The sequence below is a fragment of the Amaranthus tricolor genome, chromosome 16, assembly GCF_026212465.1.
Source record: "Amaranthus tricolor cultivar Red isolate AtriRed21 chromosome 16, ASM2621246v1, whole genome shotgun sequence".
Classification (NCBI taxonomy): Eukaryota; Viridiplantae; Streptophyta; class Magnoliopsida; order Caryophyllales; family Amaranthaceae; genus Amaranthus; species Amaranthus tricolor.
Window position 1 is genome coordinate 7,862,291 of NC_080062.1, and position 14,821 is coordinate 7,877,111.

General features: G+C 30.3%; 1 protein-coding gene across 1 annotated transcript; it reads right to left on the minus strand.

Annotated features, from left to right (window-relative positions):
• Positions 1-4,379: 4,379 nt before the first annotated feature.
• Positions 4,380-5,955, minus strand: LOC130802812 (probable CCR4-associated factor 1 homolog 7). Its single transcript, XM_057666898.1, has 2 exons — positions 5,741-5,955; positions 4,380-5,613 (listed from the first exon to the last, which is right to left on the minus strand). The coding sequence occupies exon 2, from the start codon at positions 5,566-5,568 to the stop codon at positions 4,756-4,758; it is 813 nt and encodes a 270-aa protein (XP_057522881.1). The 5' UTR covers positions 5,569-5,613; positions 5,741-5,955; the 3' UTR covers positions 4,380-4,755.
• Between the last annotated feature and the right edge of the window lie 8,866 nt (positions 5,956-14,821).

Consider the following 14,821-nt stretch of genomic DNA (forward strand, 5'->3'; position numbering starts at 1 on the left):
GCCTATTTATGCGACTTACCATTTCAAATGCTATCAGTTTCAACAATTTCCTCCAAAACATACATCCTAACTTTACCATATTTAAATTTGGGGGAAAAATATAATTTAGATGAAATATGGTGGAGTTAGGATTTTTATTTTGGGGGAAAAAGTTAAAACTAATAACATTTGAAATAGTGAGTCGCATAAATAGCCGTACAGGCGTACAACAGCCTTAAAGCTTCGAAATTAACATTTGCTGACGTTTTTATGTCAAAAAAGTTAAGGTGGAACAATTTAGTAAACCTTAAGGTTACCACGTGGAATTTCCCAAAATTTAAACTCCAACGACTTAATTTAGCGAGAAAGACCGAAGATGACCTAGAGAGCGAGAATGTAAAGGCATATGAAACATTCAGACTCACAGATTGAGAAGGTACAAAATCAAAATAAGAAAGAAGAATTTAGGCACAGGACCATCGAAAATAATCTAATAGTTCATGTAGAATCATGGCTTTAGCATTATTCTTATAACACTATATAAAGAGATAATACAAAATATTTTCACTCTAGTCACTTGTCACTTATTTAGCATAGTCCTCTTTTATCGGGGCTTAAGACCAACAATGAATGTCAAAAGACTCAAATCAAAGTTAAAAAAATTTGAAATAATACAAAACAAAGTAAAAAAAAAGGTCACAAGATTTAGGCGACTGCTATTGTATGATACAGGCAGAAATCAACTATCCAACCACATATGGAACACCCTCAAACAAAAAGCATGTCTCTTTAACGGTAAAAGCAAAGTTTTGTGATAGAAAGTTGATGGAAGTTATCTTCTTGCGCCTAAATTCCACCAGCAAAACCAGAAAACGCCAAAACTAAGTTGACATAACTTTTATGGATATGTGATCACATATAAACAACTTAGGCAAAGCCAAACAAGCCATAAATAGAGGTTTTCATTCGGATCATCCGGTCAATTTCGAATCAGGTATTTCAGATCGATTCGAAATCAAATCTCGTGTCCACATTGGTTGTAAAATAATTTTAAATTCATTTTAAAATTGGGTCAAATAGACAAGTCGGACTCAATTACAAAATCAGGTAAATATCAAATTATCGAATTTGTTTTAAACACCTCTGCCCATAGGCCATAATCTAAGAAGAAATCATAGAACCAACATCAAATACCACCTGGAAAAAGCAGATATCTCAATAAGAAACAGTTTTGCAACAAAAGTTTTAGTAAAAAGCAATCACTCTATTGACCGATTCCACCAAGGCCTTTGCTATGTTGCTATATTGATGTATACCACTCACATTTCTCTTTGCAGGGTCTATCCTTTTGAGGGATTATCTGAATGCGTGCAATCTGCTTTGCCCTTTCCTTGGAAAGGAGTACGAGTATGGTTTGTCCGGTACCTTCCTCTTCGAACCCCGATCTGTGTGGGATATTGGATCGATGATGAATTCTTTTATAGCATTTTCTTAGAGGGGGTACGAGTATGATTTGTCCTCTATCTTGCTCTCCCGGACACCGATCTGTGTGTGATATTGGGTTGATGATGATTCTTTTATGACATTTCCTTGGAGGGGATGCGGTATGGTATGGTTCGTCCGCTACCTTCCTCCCCCAGATCCCGACATGTGCGGATACTATGTTGATGATGATGATCCTTTTATAGCATTTTCTGATCCATTCAAGAATAAACATGTTAAAAGTTGTAAATCATAATAAAATTTGGTTAAAGATCTCTACCAAGTAATCCTGATTCCAACCCTCTTAGTCGGACACACAAAACCCAGATCATGTGTGGACTATAGCATATTATTCCTACTATTTTCTTAAGCCAACCAACTTAGATTTTGGTTATTTCTATAGATTTTCAGAGCACAGTCACTCTTCTCATGATTTATCGCTCTTTACGTACGTAGTCTAGCCTCTCTAAGAGCTTGATTTACCGAACGAACCCAACCTATGCAACCATATAGTTCGTTAATATAAAGCCCCAAACTCTTCGGAAACCAACATCCGACCAATTTTGGGGTATCTGTAACTATTATTATCGTCTTCAACCATCACTAGTCTCTAGTGGAAATAAAGAAGCACTACTCTTCCCGTCTAGAGCTGTTCATTCAGGTCATAGGGTTAATAACGGGTTAGGTGTTTCGGGTCGGTTTAAAATCAAGTTTTGTGTTTATATTGTTTTTTACACCTATATTCCCGACTATCTATCACCCAAGATAAAGCCTATATAGCCACCATCTACACTCATAATTTCATTTTTTTTGCATAAACGGCCAACACCCGCTACCTTTGTTGGATGGTTAAGGGGAGTCTACATCACTTGTACTCTTGGCGAAGCCAACGAATTTCCTTGTAATTCCCTACACGTCTACACGGTTCAGTACGCTAAACATACAGAAAAGAATCACCTCTCAAACCCTTGATTAAGAGCACAACCTCACTTAAACCACCATATATTCATAAAGAATCCCGAGTCAGATTACAATAAATCAGCAATAGACAGTCCATCACCTTCCTCTTGGCGTCTTGTTGCCCATTACCTACTGGATACAGCCCCTGCAACCAGTAGATCACAATGAATTCCTTATAAGCCTCATGCTGAGAAATCAGAGACATATCATATGTTACTTCTTACTTGGACTCGGATACTGATGTTTGATATTGGTACGTGTCCAAGTGTTGGATACGTCTAAATATTCAATTTTACGCCTAAAATGAAATGTGTCCGAGTATCAAAGATTGGACACGAGTACGTGAAGAAAAATAAAGAGTCCGAGTAACATAGGATATATCAATTGTCATAGTTCGTTAAGTGCAACAAGATTAACTACCAAGTCAAAATAATCAAATCAAAGGTTAGGTCACTCATCATCAACTAAACATCTGAAGTAGAAACGATCAAATAATAAAAGAGATAACTTACTCATTAGCACAGCAGGCAGAAGAAAACCCACATGAACAAATGACGTTGATGGAGTCACCAAAGCATTAAAAGAATGGTTTTTCCGCATGAAAAGCTACATAATCATCTACATCAAAAGATTGAAACAATCCCAGTTTAAGAAGGATAAAGTAAGGTTTGACATTACAAGCTTGGAGCAGGACAAAATCATGGTTAACACATATACCGTGAATCTGAAAGCTAGCAAAAACGGTACACGATATGTTAGAATGACTATATACACATCAAAATAAAACGAACATTAAGGATTACAATCAAACTCACCTAGAACGATTCAGGAGCACTTAGGATCAGCAGGAACAGGTAACCAGACTGAAAAGGAAGCAGGTTTTGGCCAATGCAATCATTCTTAGAATATCAACAACCTCGAACCAACTTTTAATGAAATGCAGTTTCCAATGACTTTTTTTCACGGTGGAAGATCAAAACAAAGTTGCATATGGACCAAGTCTACTCTTGAGTCTTGGGGTTACAATTTGCAAGCCATCCAACATCACTTGGTCATTAGCTTCTGAAGTGAGGCTCTATGTTTAACCTGTCAAGGTTACTATCTCTACAAAACACATCATTACCGAAAGAATAATAGAACTTTACACACACATTGTTCCACCCGAAAATCTAATAGCTCGACCAGCTGAATACCAATAAACAAGAGATGCTTTGTTCTTAATAAATAAGCTCATAGAGGAGCCATAACCAATATCTCTAATATGGAAAATGAATCCCGGTGGATGTGTTTGGATACAAGAAAATGGAAGGAAAGGAAAGGGAAGGATTTGGGGAGGAAGAATCCCTTCTTTGGATAGCAAAATGAGAGGAAAGAAATTCAAACGGAAGGGAATTGAAAGGATTGTACACCTTGAAAAGATTTGAAGAAAAACTCTCATCTCTTCCTTTCTTTTCCATTACCTCCTATACAAACAAGAGCTATTACTCTTCCCTTCCTTTCCGTCCCTTCCCCTTCCGTCCCTTCCCCTTCCCTCCCTTTTTTTCTCTCCAAAATTATTATCCGAACACAGTGTTCGAGCTGCCATTGCCATATACTTCCTCCGTTACTTTTTACTTGCAACATTCCTCAAAACACCCATGTCAATACACATTTTAACTAATTCCTTTAGTTATACATTAGTACAGATTATCAAAAAAAATGATAAAAACCATATATTTCAGACGAATCTAACAAGATCCTACTTTACTTAAAAATAGCACTACATCCTAATTAAGTGTCTATCTATAATCAAGTGTTATGCTATAGTCAACCATCCTGATATTTAGGGATAGACATATGTTGTCAAACACCAAAAAGAAATAACCCAATGAACACCTCTCACAGTGACGAATCAGCAAGGGAACGATGGACAGTTCAAAATTCAAACAACAATAGTATCAATTCAAGTAAATTACAAATAATCAAGAAGAGAATGATACTAGTATCAATTGAAGTCAATTGCACAAATTTGATGAAACAAAAGTAAGCATGATTAGATTCATCTTGAACAACTGACTGTTCTAATATACAGAGAACTCTAACTCCTAAAAGAGTAGAGGTTTCCCTTACATTGATATGATCATTACTACACAACTAAGATGTCACAAACAACCAACACCATTTTTCTTATAGGCTTAAGAACAATACCTCCCAACTGAACTGTGTACAAAGATAAAATGGAAAACTCCACAAGAGACTAGATCAGACATAATAATCCAACAATGACTTGATTTTGTTTGGTCAAGGTTATTTAATCTTGTAACTAGAAAGAGTTAAAAGTACAAGGATAAACCCTTAACCATCCTCGACGCCAAGCCCATAAAGAACACCAGCATACTTCTCAGTGCAGCCATTGAAGAAATCATCCTTCAACTTCATAAATGTACAGCAAGTAAGCAAACTATCAGAACCAGCCTGATGGCAAATCCCAACTCGTTCGACCTCCAACAATTCAGCAAGCTTGTTAAGACCACCATGAAGGCTGTTACAGAACTTCATCAAATGCTTAATATCATAAACCATTGGGAAGTATATATGGATCAAATTGAAAAACCCAGCTTGAGTTTCGGGTAATTCTACACAAGTCAACATCTTAAGCAAATACCCAAAATCATAGCCACTGTGAAATGTAACCCAACTGATACAATCATTCAAAACAATCCCAGATGACATAAGAAGTTCAGCAAATCGATTCGAGTCAATACCCATCTCTTTATTCTTCTTAAAATCAATCCCACACTGCTTCAATAGTTCAATTGAATCACTAGCATAAACATCTTCCACAACATCAAATTCCCTAAAATTGAACTGCCAAATGCAAAACTTATCAGTTCCACAAGTGGGTAAATTCCCCTTTTCATCAGAAAAAGTAAGACCCAGTTGGATTAACTTCAGCATATCAACATTATCTTTGAGAGTCTTATAATTATAATCACTAATATTCTTAAAATTACCCACAGGTCTTAGAACAACCCCAGGAAACTCAGAATCCATAGCAACAAAAGGATAGTCATCAACAATTTTTCGAATTAAATCAAACTCTTCGTCCAAATTATGGCTCCAAACCTCTCTGATTAAGATAGAATCATCACTTTTTATCAAAGACATGATTTTTTCTGATCCAAATCTTGTTCTTCATAAAAAACTGCAGATCTACACAAAAACGTGCACCAAAAATCAAATATTTTAAAGAAATGTAAACTTTACAACTGATTTATATGTATATAATCAAACAAGCAAAAACCCAGTAAAAAAATGCAGCTGAATTTAAAGATCTAACCTTGGAAAGATGAAAATGAGGTGTTAGAACATTAGATCTAAAGAAGTATGAGATTTGCTGTTGATGGGTCAACGGTGAAGAAGTGTGAAAAAACGAAGAAGGAAGAAGAAAAAAAGTGAAATGGGGAGCAATAAGAAAGAAAGAAAGAGGGAGGCGGCGAGGGATGAGAGATGAGCGATGAGAGAAGGAGAAGAGGTGCACGCGGTTGAACGACATTGGGGAATTAATGTATTAAATAATCTAAAAATTATTTTTATTATCATTTTTCTCAATTTTGATTAATTACATTTGTAAATATGATGTGTTTTTAGAAAATAATTTTCATTATTTATCTCAATTTTGGTTGATTACATTTGTAAATATAATGTGTTTATATAGATAAACTAATTTATCCTAAAATAACTAATCAAATACTCCTATATCTTAGATAAACAAATACTCCGAAAATAGATCAAAATTTATTCAAAAATTTTAACTCTTACAGTCTTCGTAAGTATAGTCGCAATTTGGTCCCTTGATTTTATATAAGAAAGACTAATAATTTTGTTTTCAAGATTTTCTTCTATAAAATATCTATTAACTTCAACGTGTTTTGTGCGATCTAGTTGTACCGGATTTGAGATATATATTATTGTTGCAGATTAATATACTTGTCTCTTTTGGTGAAAATCCAAGATTTTCAACTAGCTTTCTCAACCAAGGAATTTTGTAATACCTTTGCAAAAAAAGTGGTGAAAATTAAGTTGCACATAATTTTGCTTAGATTTGTGTAGAGTCTATAGAGCTTAAGTAAATTTGCCTCTTTTTTTGTTAAATGATATTGAATTACAAGTAAGAATTAGATATTTCATAAATTATTGCAAAAATAATTGATAAAAATGAATCCAAGTGTTTTTTAAATTGAAAATGTCTCAACAATAAATAAACCTACAAAATTTGTAAAATCGAGTGATTTTTCAATTCGACTTTACGGTTCGATTTTTAAAGCTGGCTTTTGATTCAAAGTAAAATCTTGATTTTAACATTGCATAACAAAATATAACACAATTGAGCTAAATCAAATTAAATTAAAATTAAAGTTGGGATAATAGTTACAACAATGCAAGTTTGATGATCAAACAACAATAGGCAACACTTCGTAGAAGAACTAAATTTCTCGTGCGCACTTACAAAAATCACAAACTATATTATCTTCGTTATTTTCGTCATAGTAAAAATCAACATACCAATTACTCAAAATTTCCAGTTGGTGTTGTTTAGGACACGTGATTTGTGGTTTGTTGTTAAGAATAAGATTATTTTTGAACCATATTGAATGCAGAAATCTCGCAAATTCTTTCTACTTCCACAATTTTGTTTCCTTTTATCTCTTTCATAGTGCTAGGCTTGCTAGCGAACAAAGTCACTCCTCTTTTTATGTCATTTTCTTTTTAACTACAAAATAAAATAAAACCCAAAACATAAGTAGCTTCTTCTTCATTTTTGTATTTTGTTGCATTTTCTATTTTAGTCAAACCGTTCTCTAGCTTTATCAAAGCAAAATATTGCATCTACATTGTACAAAAAATAACAATAAAAATTAGTATTTTCATATTATTGCTTAAGATCCGTCTGTTTATTGGTTTTTTTCTCAAAGTCCTATGATATATGTATATAATGAATAAAAAGTTAGTCAAATTTATTAAGAACATTATGATTTTGAAAACTTACAACTAAAAAGTTAAAATCAATTTTTTTATAATTTCTTATTTTTAATTTTTAGTTTTAAGAAAACTGAAAACTAAAAATAAGAAACGATAACGTAAATTTGCATGTACCATTCCGTAATGCAAAAGAGCTTGAGGATTGTTACTCTTCAAACAACTTTTTAGGAAGGGCATCCTCGATTCGTGCTTTATCCATGAATTTTGGCAAATTAGACTTTGTATGGATGCTTTTTGTAAGACGAAATTCTCTTTAGAAAACTCCATTAAGATCTTGCAACTTTATTATATAGGACAAAAATAAAAATACATAAAATGATTTGAAATAATAATTAATATGACATAATAACATTATTAAAGTTAAAAGCAAAAATAAGCTAAAAATATTGATGAGTTGTTTATGCAATTAGTTGATTAATTGAAAGGTAATGCATTAGTTTATAAATAATTCATGATTTATATTGTTGTTAGATGTGGCTTTGTAATTGAAAGGTCACTAAAATTCGAGTATTAGAAATATAAGGTGATATTTGTCTTATTGTTATTCAATTCAGACACTTAAGTAATAAAATCATCCTAGTTAGAAAAGCTTACTACATATTGCTAATTAGTGGTAAAAAAAATCGGCCCGATTAATCGGATTGGTTGATTCACCCACTTGAAAACCTTAATGGCAGGTCATTTTTAAAGAAAAACCCAAAAACTCACAAGACATCGTCTTGGGCTGGCCCAAACTCATAAATTTAAAAATAAAATATCAATTCTAATATTAAAGTAATCAATTTCAACTTAAACTTAAGGAGCCGTTTGGTTTGGGGTAATAATCAAAGGGAAAGGGAATGAAAATACCTAATACCCTCTGTTGTTGTTTGTTTGTCACTTTCTATCATTCCCTTTCCCCCATTTTAGTTTTGGGTATACCCCAAACTATCATACCCTCATTCCCCACCCCCCTACACTTTCCCATTCCATTCCCCACTTCATTACCCATCACTTAAAATTTGAACTTTGATTTATGGGTATTGTTATAATTCGCCACTATTTTTATTTTACCGCCACTATTTATGGATCAATTAAAATAAAAATTTTAATTTTGATCTAAAAGTGATCAATTATGAATTTCTGACATCAAAGGTAATCAATCTTTACTTACAAGTATATAACCTTAAATAGATCAATTTTGATCTTTTTAACGTCTTCAATTTCGACGTTAAAGTGATCAATTTAAACCTTAAAGTGATCAATTTAAATCTTAAAGTGATTAATTATATATAAATTGATCAATCAAATAACCAATTATAACTTTTAAAAGAAATCAATTTTAACCATAAAAGTATTAATTATAAATTTAAATTGATTGATTACCGATCGTATTTTATAAAAAAAAATATAATTAAATTGATCCAACTAAGGATAAGAGAAAATATACTCTTATGATTCTAGATCGGGCCATGTACCAACTCAAACTCCTTAAAAGAAGCTAAATATTTAGGGGGCGTTTGGTTCGCAGAAGGGAATCGGAATGGAATGAGGAAAGGGAATGAAGGAGAAAGGAATGGATTCCCCTAATTTAGCCTAGTCGTTTGGTTGTGTTCAGGAAACGGAATGAACTGCTCATTGATTCCCTTTGTGACTGTTTGGTTCAAGTTGGATTAATTGATTCCCTTTCAATAGAGATTAGGAACAACCCAGAAAAGGAACAAAACAATGGCGAAGAACTTCAATTCACTCGAACAACAAAACGATGTTCATCAATGGCGGTACAGAAATCTATGTAGAACAACCCAGAAATCCAATTCATCCTACAAATCCAGAGATTAGGATGAATGGCGGTACAGAGGATTACAAAATCCAAAACGATGCAAGTTAACAGAGATTACAACAATGATGGTATAAGTCATAAAAACAACAGAAACACGAAGAAGAATGGCGGTACAACACAGATTGAGAAGAAGAATCAAAAATCAAAAACGCAACAGAAACGAAATTACAACAAGAATCAAAAACGCAGGCTTTCATCAATGGCGGTACAACACAGATTCAACAAGAACACGAAGAAGAATGGCGGCAGCAAAATCGAGATTGAGAAGAAGAATGCTTCGAACAATGGCAGCAGGCGCAAGAGCTTGAGGAAGGACGCGTGAAGAAGAGAAGAGAAGTTGAGGAAGATAAACGAGGCGCGACGAATGGAATGGGAATGAGGGAGAAGAGAAGAGCTTTCATCAATGGCGGTACAACACAGGAAGGAGGCGCGAGGAAGGAGAAAAATGGGAGTTAGGGTTGCTGAATGAGGGAGGGAATGGAATGGGAAAGTGGAGGGGGAGGTGGGGAATGAGGTTTACCTTATTTGGGTAAACCTAAAACTGAAATGGGAGAAAGGAAATCATTGAAAATGGGAACCAAACAACATCAAAGGAAATGGGGTATTTCCATTTCTTTTCCCTTTCCCTTTCCTTAAGACCCCCAACCAAACGCCCCCTTAGTTATTTGCCGTTGGGGACTCTAGCTTAATATGCTCGTGAAAATATTATCTATTGTTATTTTGTTAATTTTTTCTAAACCACGAAAATTGTAATCAATTCATTGTATACAAAGGTTAATGAGACTTATGAGAGAGAAAGTTAGTTTTTTGGTCCTTAAATTATACCTAATTTTAGGAAAGAAAATATCTAAACTCTAATTAATCTCCCATGAAATTAAAAACTAATAAATATATAACCTATCTATCTATCTATCTATTGATCTATACAATATACTAATGACGAAACGATTATGACACATGTCGACTATACAACAAAAAAAATTTCGCTCTTATCATGTTCTTATTAGAAAAATATTTTTTAGCATATCATATAATATCTTTCTGATTAGATTTGTTTAATTGATTAGTTATAAAAGCTTTTAAAACTATACCTTATTTACTAGTTTTTTACCATATACAATCAATTAATATATATAGTATCTTTTATTTAAAATGGATAATTATCGGATAACATATTAATTATTTATGTAAAAAAATTAATTTTTATTAAAATAATCTATCTATATATACAATATAGTAATGAAGAAACGATTAGGACACATATCGACTTTACGATAAAAATTATTAGGAAAATATTTTTTAGCATATCATGTAACATATTTCTAATTAGATTTGTTTAATTGATTAATTACGAAAGATCTTAAAACTATAGCTTATTTACTATTTTTTTTTACCATATACAATCAATTAAGATATGTAGTACTCCCTCCGTTCCTATTTGTTCTTCCTATTTGGGTATTTCACAAAGATTAAGAAAAAGAGAATCTTTGGTGATAATGGGTATTATTTTAATTATATAATAGTAGGAAGTAATGATTGTATTGGAAGTATGAGGTTGTAGTGGGTATTATTTTAATTAAATAGTAGTGTGAAGTAATGATTGTATTGGAAGTATGAGAGAGAAAATAATTATAAATAAAAGAAAATGGATACATTAAAATGGATAATTATTGAATATCATATTAATTATTTATGTAAAAAAAATAAGTTTTTATTAAAATAATCTATCTATCTATACATTGTACTAATAAAAAAACGATTAGGACACATGTCGACTTTACGATAAAATTTTTTTCGCTTTTTTCATGTTCTTATTAGAAAAATATGTCGACTTTCTGATTAGATTTGTTTAATTGATTAGTTACAAAAGCTTTTAAAACTATGAGGGTGTTTGGCAAATGATTGATAACTGATTATAGTGACTGATTTGATCAGCTGATTTTATTAACTGGTTTCAACAGCTGATTTTGAACCCGCTGCTAAGCAGCTTGTCAAAAACAACTTATTCGTATCAATAAGTTGTTTTAACCAGCTAATTTATCAAACACTAATATTAGCAGGTTTGACCACCCAAACCTCTATTTATATCAAAATAACCTAAAATTGCTCAATAAGCTAATTTGCCAAACACCCCATAACATATTTACTAATTTTTTTCTATATACAATAATTAAGATATGTGGTATCTTTTAATTACAATGGATATTTATTGGATAACATATTAATTATTTATGTAAAAATATATTTTTTAAAATAATTTTGTAATTAATTAAGAAAAGAAAATAATTTTGAAATAGTTTTACATAGATAATCCTATATATTACTTACATGGCTATATTAAAAAAAATTACACAATCAAATAGATTACACATTAATTATTTTAGTAAATAATTAGGATAAGATATCGGCGAAATACATTTCGAAGGATAATTTTATTACCTATGTTTGACAAGTTTATAATATGTAAATAAATAAATTAAGTTATACGTTAATTATTATAGTAAAGAATATGTTTTTTAAGCTGAAAATTTATTTTGAGGTTTTACAAAGACATTGAGCATTTAAATTAATTTTTATATTATTTTTTATGTGTTGAAATTTTCTATTATTTTATGTAATTACTTATAATCTACTCCATATTGTTTGATGCATAATTTTATGATTATATTTTATATAATAATATATTAGTAATATGTATGTCAATCTAATAGTAATATTTTTACAATTTAAAAACAAATTAATTCATAGTATCAATATGTTTAGGAGTCATATAATAAATCGTGTTTGGCACGGAAATCTATCTAATTAGGTATACTACATTATTATTCACATGAAAATAAAAAGAATAATAAAATGATGAAATTTATACTTGAATGTAGGGGTGTTAAAAAAATATCCAATCCGGAATATTCGTTATCCGATTTTTAGAAACCGGATAATTCGGATCTAGATACGGATCGAAATATTGGCAAAACCGGTATCAGGATATCTGATTTTCTAATTTTTTATTTTTTTTTCTTTTTAAAATATATAAAAAAAAAATTTCCTAAAAATTTTTGTTTGGGTTGTTTAGTACTATGTACAATTCTCAATTATAAGTATGTTGTATAATTAATTTATTGTTAATTAATTTAGACTTTTGAAAATCCAACCATATTTCCAAATTGATTTGTATTCAAAGTTTAAAAATGAGCTTGATTAAAAAGGAAAGCAAAGTGAGATTAAATATTTATGTGCTAAAAAAAGTAAAATTGTTTGAAAAAAAGACAAAAAAAATTGAAAATCGGATATCCGATCTGGATTAAACTGGGTATCCGAATTTCGGGTATCCGATTTTTTCGGATCGAAACTGGATAGTAATTTTCACTATCTGAATTTCCGGATATAGATCGACTCGATATCTGATTTTAAACACTCCTACTTGAATGTATTCAAATTACATAATTTATATTCGATTTGTAAGTTTAAGCTAGGCTACCCTTTATTATATTAGAAAAACCACACTTCAATTTTTCAACCCTAACAACGATAGATAAAAAAATCATGATACTACACAACATACAATAATAAATAGATAGAAATAGAAAAACATAGAACAAAAATCTACAACTTCAACATTTTTTGATTTAAAAATTTATTCTTTCCAATTTCATTATTATTGCATCTAATAAATGATTTGGCAATAAATTAAATCATGATTTTAACGTTTTAACTTATAGTTTTCATATATATATATATAAATGATCGATAGTATAAATCTTAACAAATAAACATAAATAAAACGATAAAATTCATACCTACGTCAACAACTACATAAATACACGAGTAAGGACTTCACCTTTGATCTCCCAAGGAAAGCAATCAATGATGGTTGATCGTGGTACCCGATTTCTATCTTTTTTTCCTTCCGAATTTTTTGTTACATTATTCGTTGTTGTGTTTTTTTTCTTATTATTTTGCTTGTATTTGATATGGAAGGCATGATTGAATTATAATGGAATAACAAAAAATACACTAGAAAGGAGATTACTAATTTGAGTTTTTATATTTTTTATTTTTTTTTATATTTTTTTAATTTGAGTTAACGCATAGAGTGATGAAAGAAAATATATATAGATGATATATAAGATATATATTAAGTTGGTTTTTTTAAAATAAAGATATATTTTAAGTTAGAATTCTACAATTAAAAAATTGAAAAATTTTATATAACATTCTTATAAAAATTTGCCACATAGACTAATTAAATTGTTTAATTACTATATTTGAACTAAATATCATACAATTAATTAAAAGGATTTCTCTACAACGATTTGCCAAATGAAATAATTAAATTGGTTTATTGCTATATTTGTTGACATAAATAATGTGAATTTGATTTTATTCTATTACATGGCATAAATTATCATATTTTTATGATTTTATTTGGATCAGCCTAAGCTATTTTAAAAAACTGCTCATGTACACTTGTGTGAATTTAGATTTATTATTTTTTTTAAAAAAGATTTTTTAACTGATTGACTGTATGTATGGGCTTGTGACCGTCTCACGGTAAAACGGTATCATACAAGACTTATTAAAAAAAATAAACAGCAACTCCCAACTATTTGATAAGAAAACTTTTTTTTAACAAAACTAGAAAAGTGTAAATAGAATTAAAAAGTTAAAATTAAATTGTCAAATATCCATATTTAAAAAAAAAAAACACTCCATTTCTTTTCGCGAATAATTCAAAAGGAGGAATAATATAGTTTAAAAGGGAGTGAAAAATATGTCTATGATCAAATCAAATGTATAATATAATTATATTTGAAAAAATTAATTATTATCATACGGCGATTAGAGGATGAGGGTTGGGGAAGTATAAGGTGATTATATTAGCATACTTCTTTAATATCATACCTAAACAATAATCAAGCCTTCAATCACAGAATTGAATAAATACAACTTTCTCAAATTGTGTTTCCTAGTTTTGCAGATTAATTGAATATTGTCATTTACGTAATTTAAGTAGATTTCTTACAAAATGTAATATCCTCATGTATATTGAATTTATTTTGCTATTGTAGGCTTGTAGCATTAAGAAGTGAATTGTCAATATATAATCTACATTACAATATTTTATATTTACTTTAATTGAGTATGTGAATTTTTTTTTAATGTGGTTATTACATATCTTTTATTATTTTTATAATTATTAATTATGCTAAGAAAAAAATTATCAAAATTCTTAATATATATATATATATATATATATATATATATATATATATATATATATATATATATATATATATATATATATATATAGGGGCAGGATCAGGTGAAAACCATTAAAGTGGTGAAAACTGAAAACCAAATTGAAATATACATATTGTGGCAAAAGGTGTACATACTATCTTATAGGGTGTATATATTTTTGTAAAGGTAAAAGTTTATATAAAACTGCCATCCGAATATGTACACCTTTTAGCAATGTCCAATTATTTACAAAATCACCACCGAAATATGTACATCAATTAAGCTTTTATGCACACATGTTTTCAGTTTTCACCA

Coding starts and splice junctions, on each gene's coding strand:
- LOC130802812 (XM_057666898.1), bottom strand. CDS start 5,568: ATGTCTTTGATAAAAAGTGATGATTCTATCTTAATCAGAGAGGTTTGG.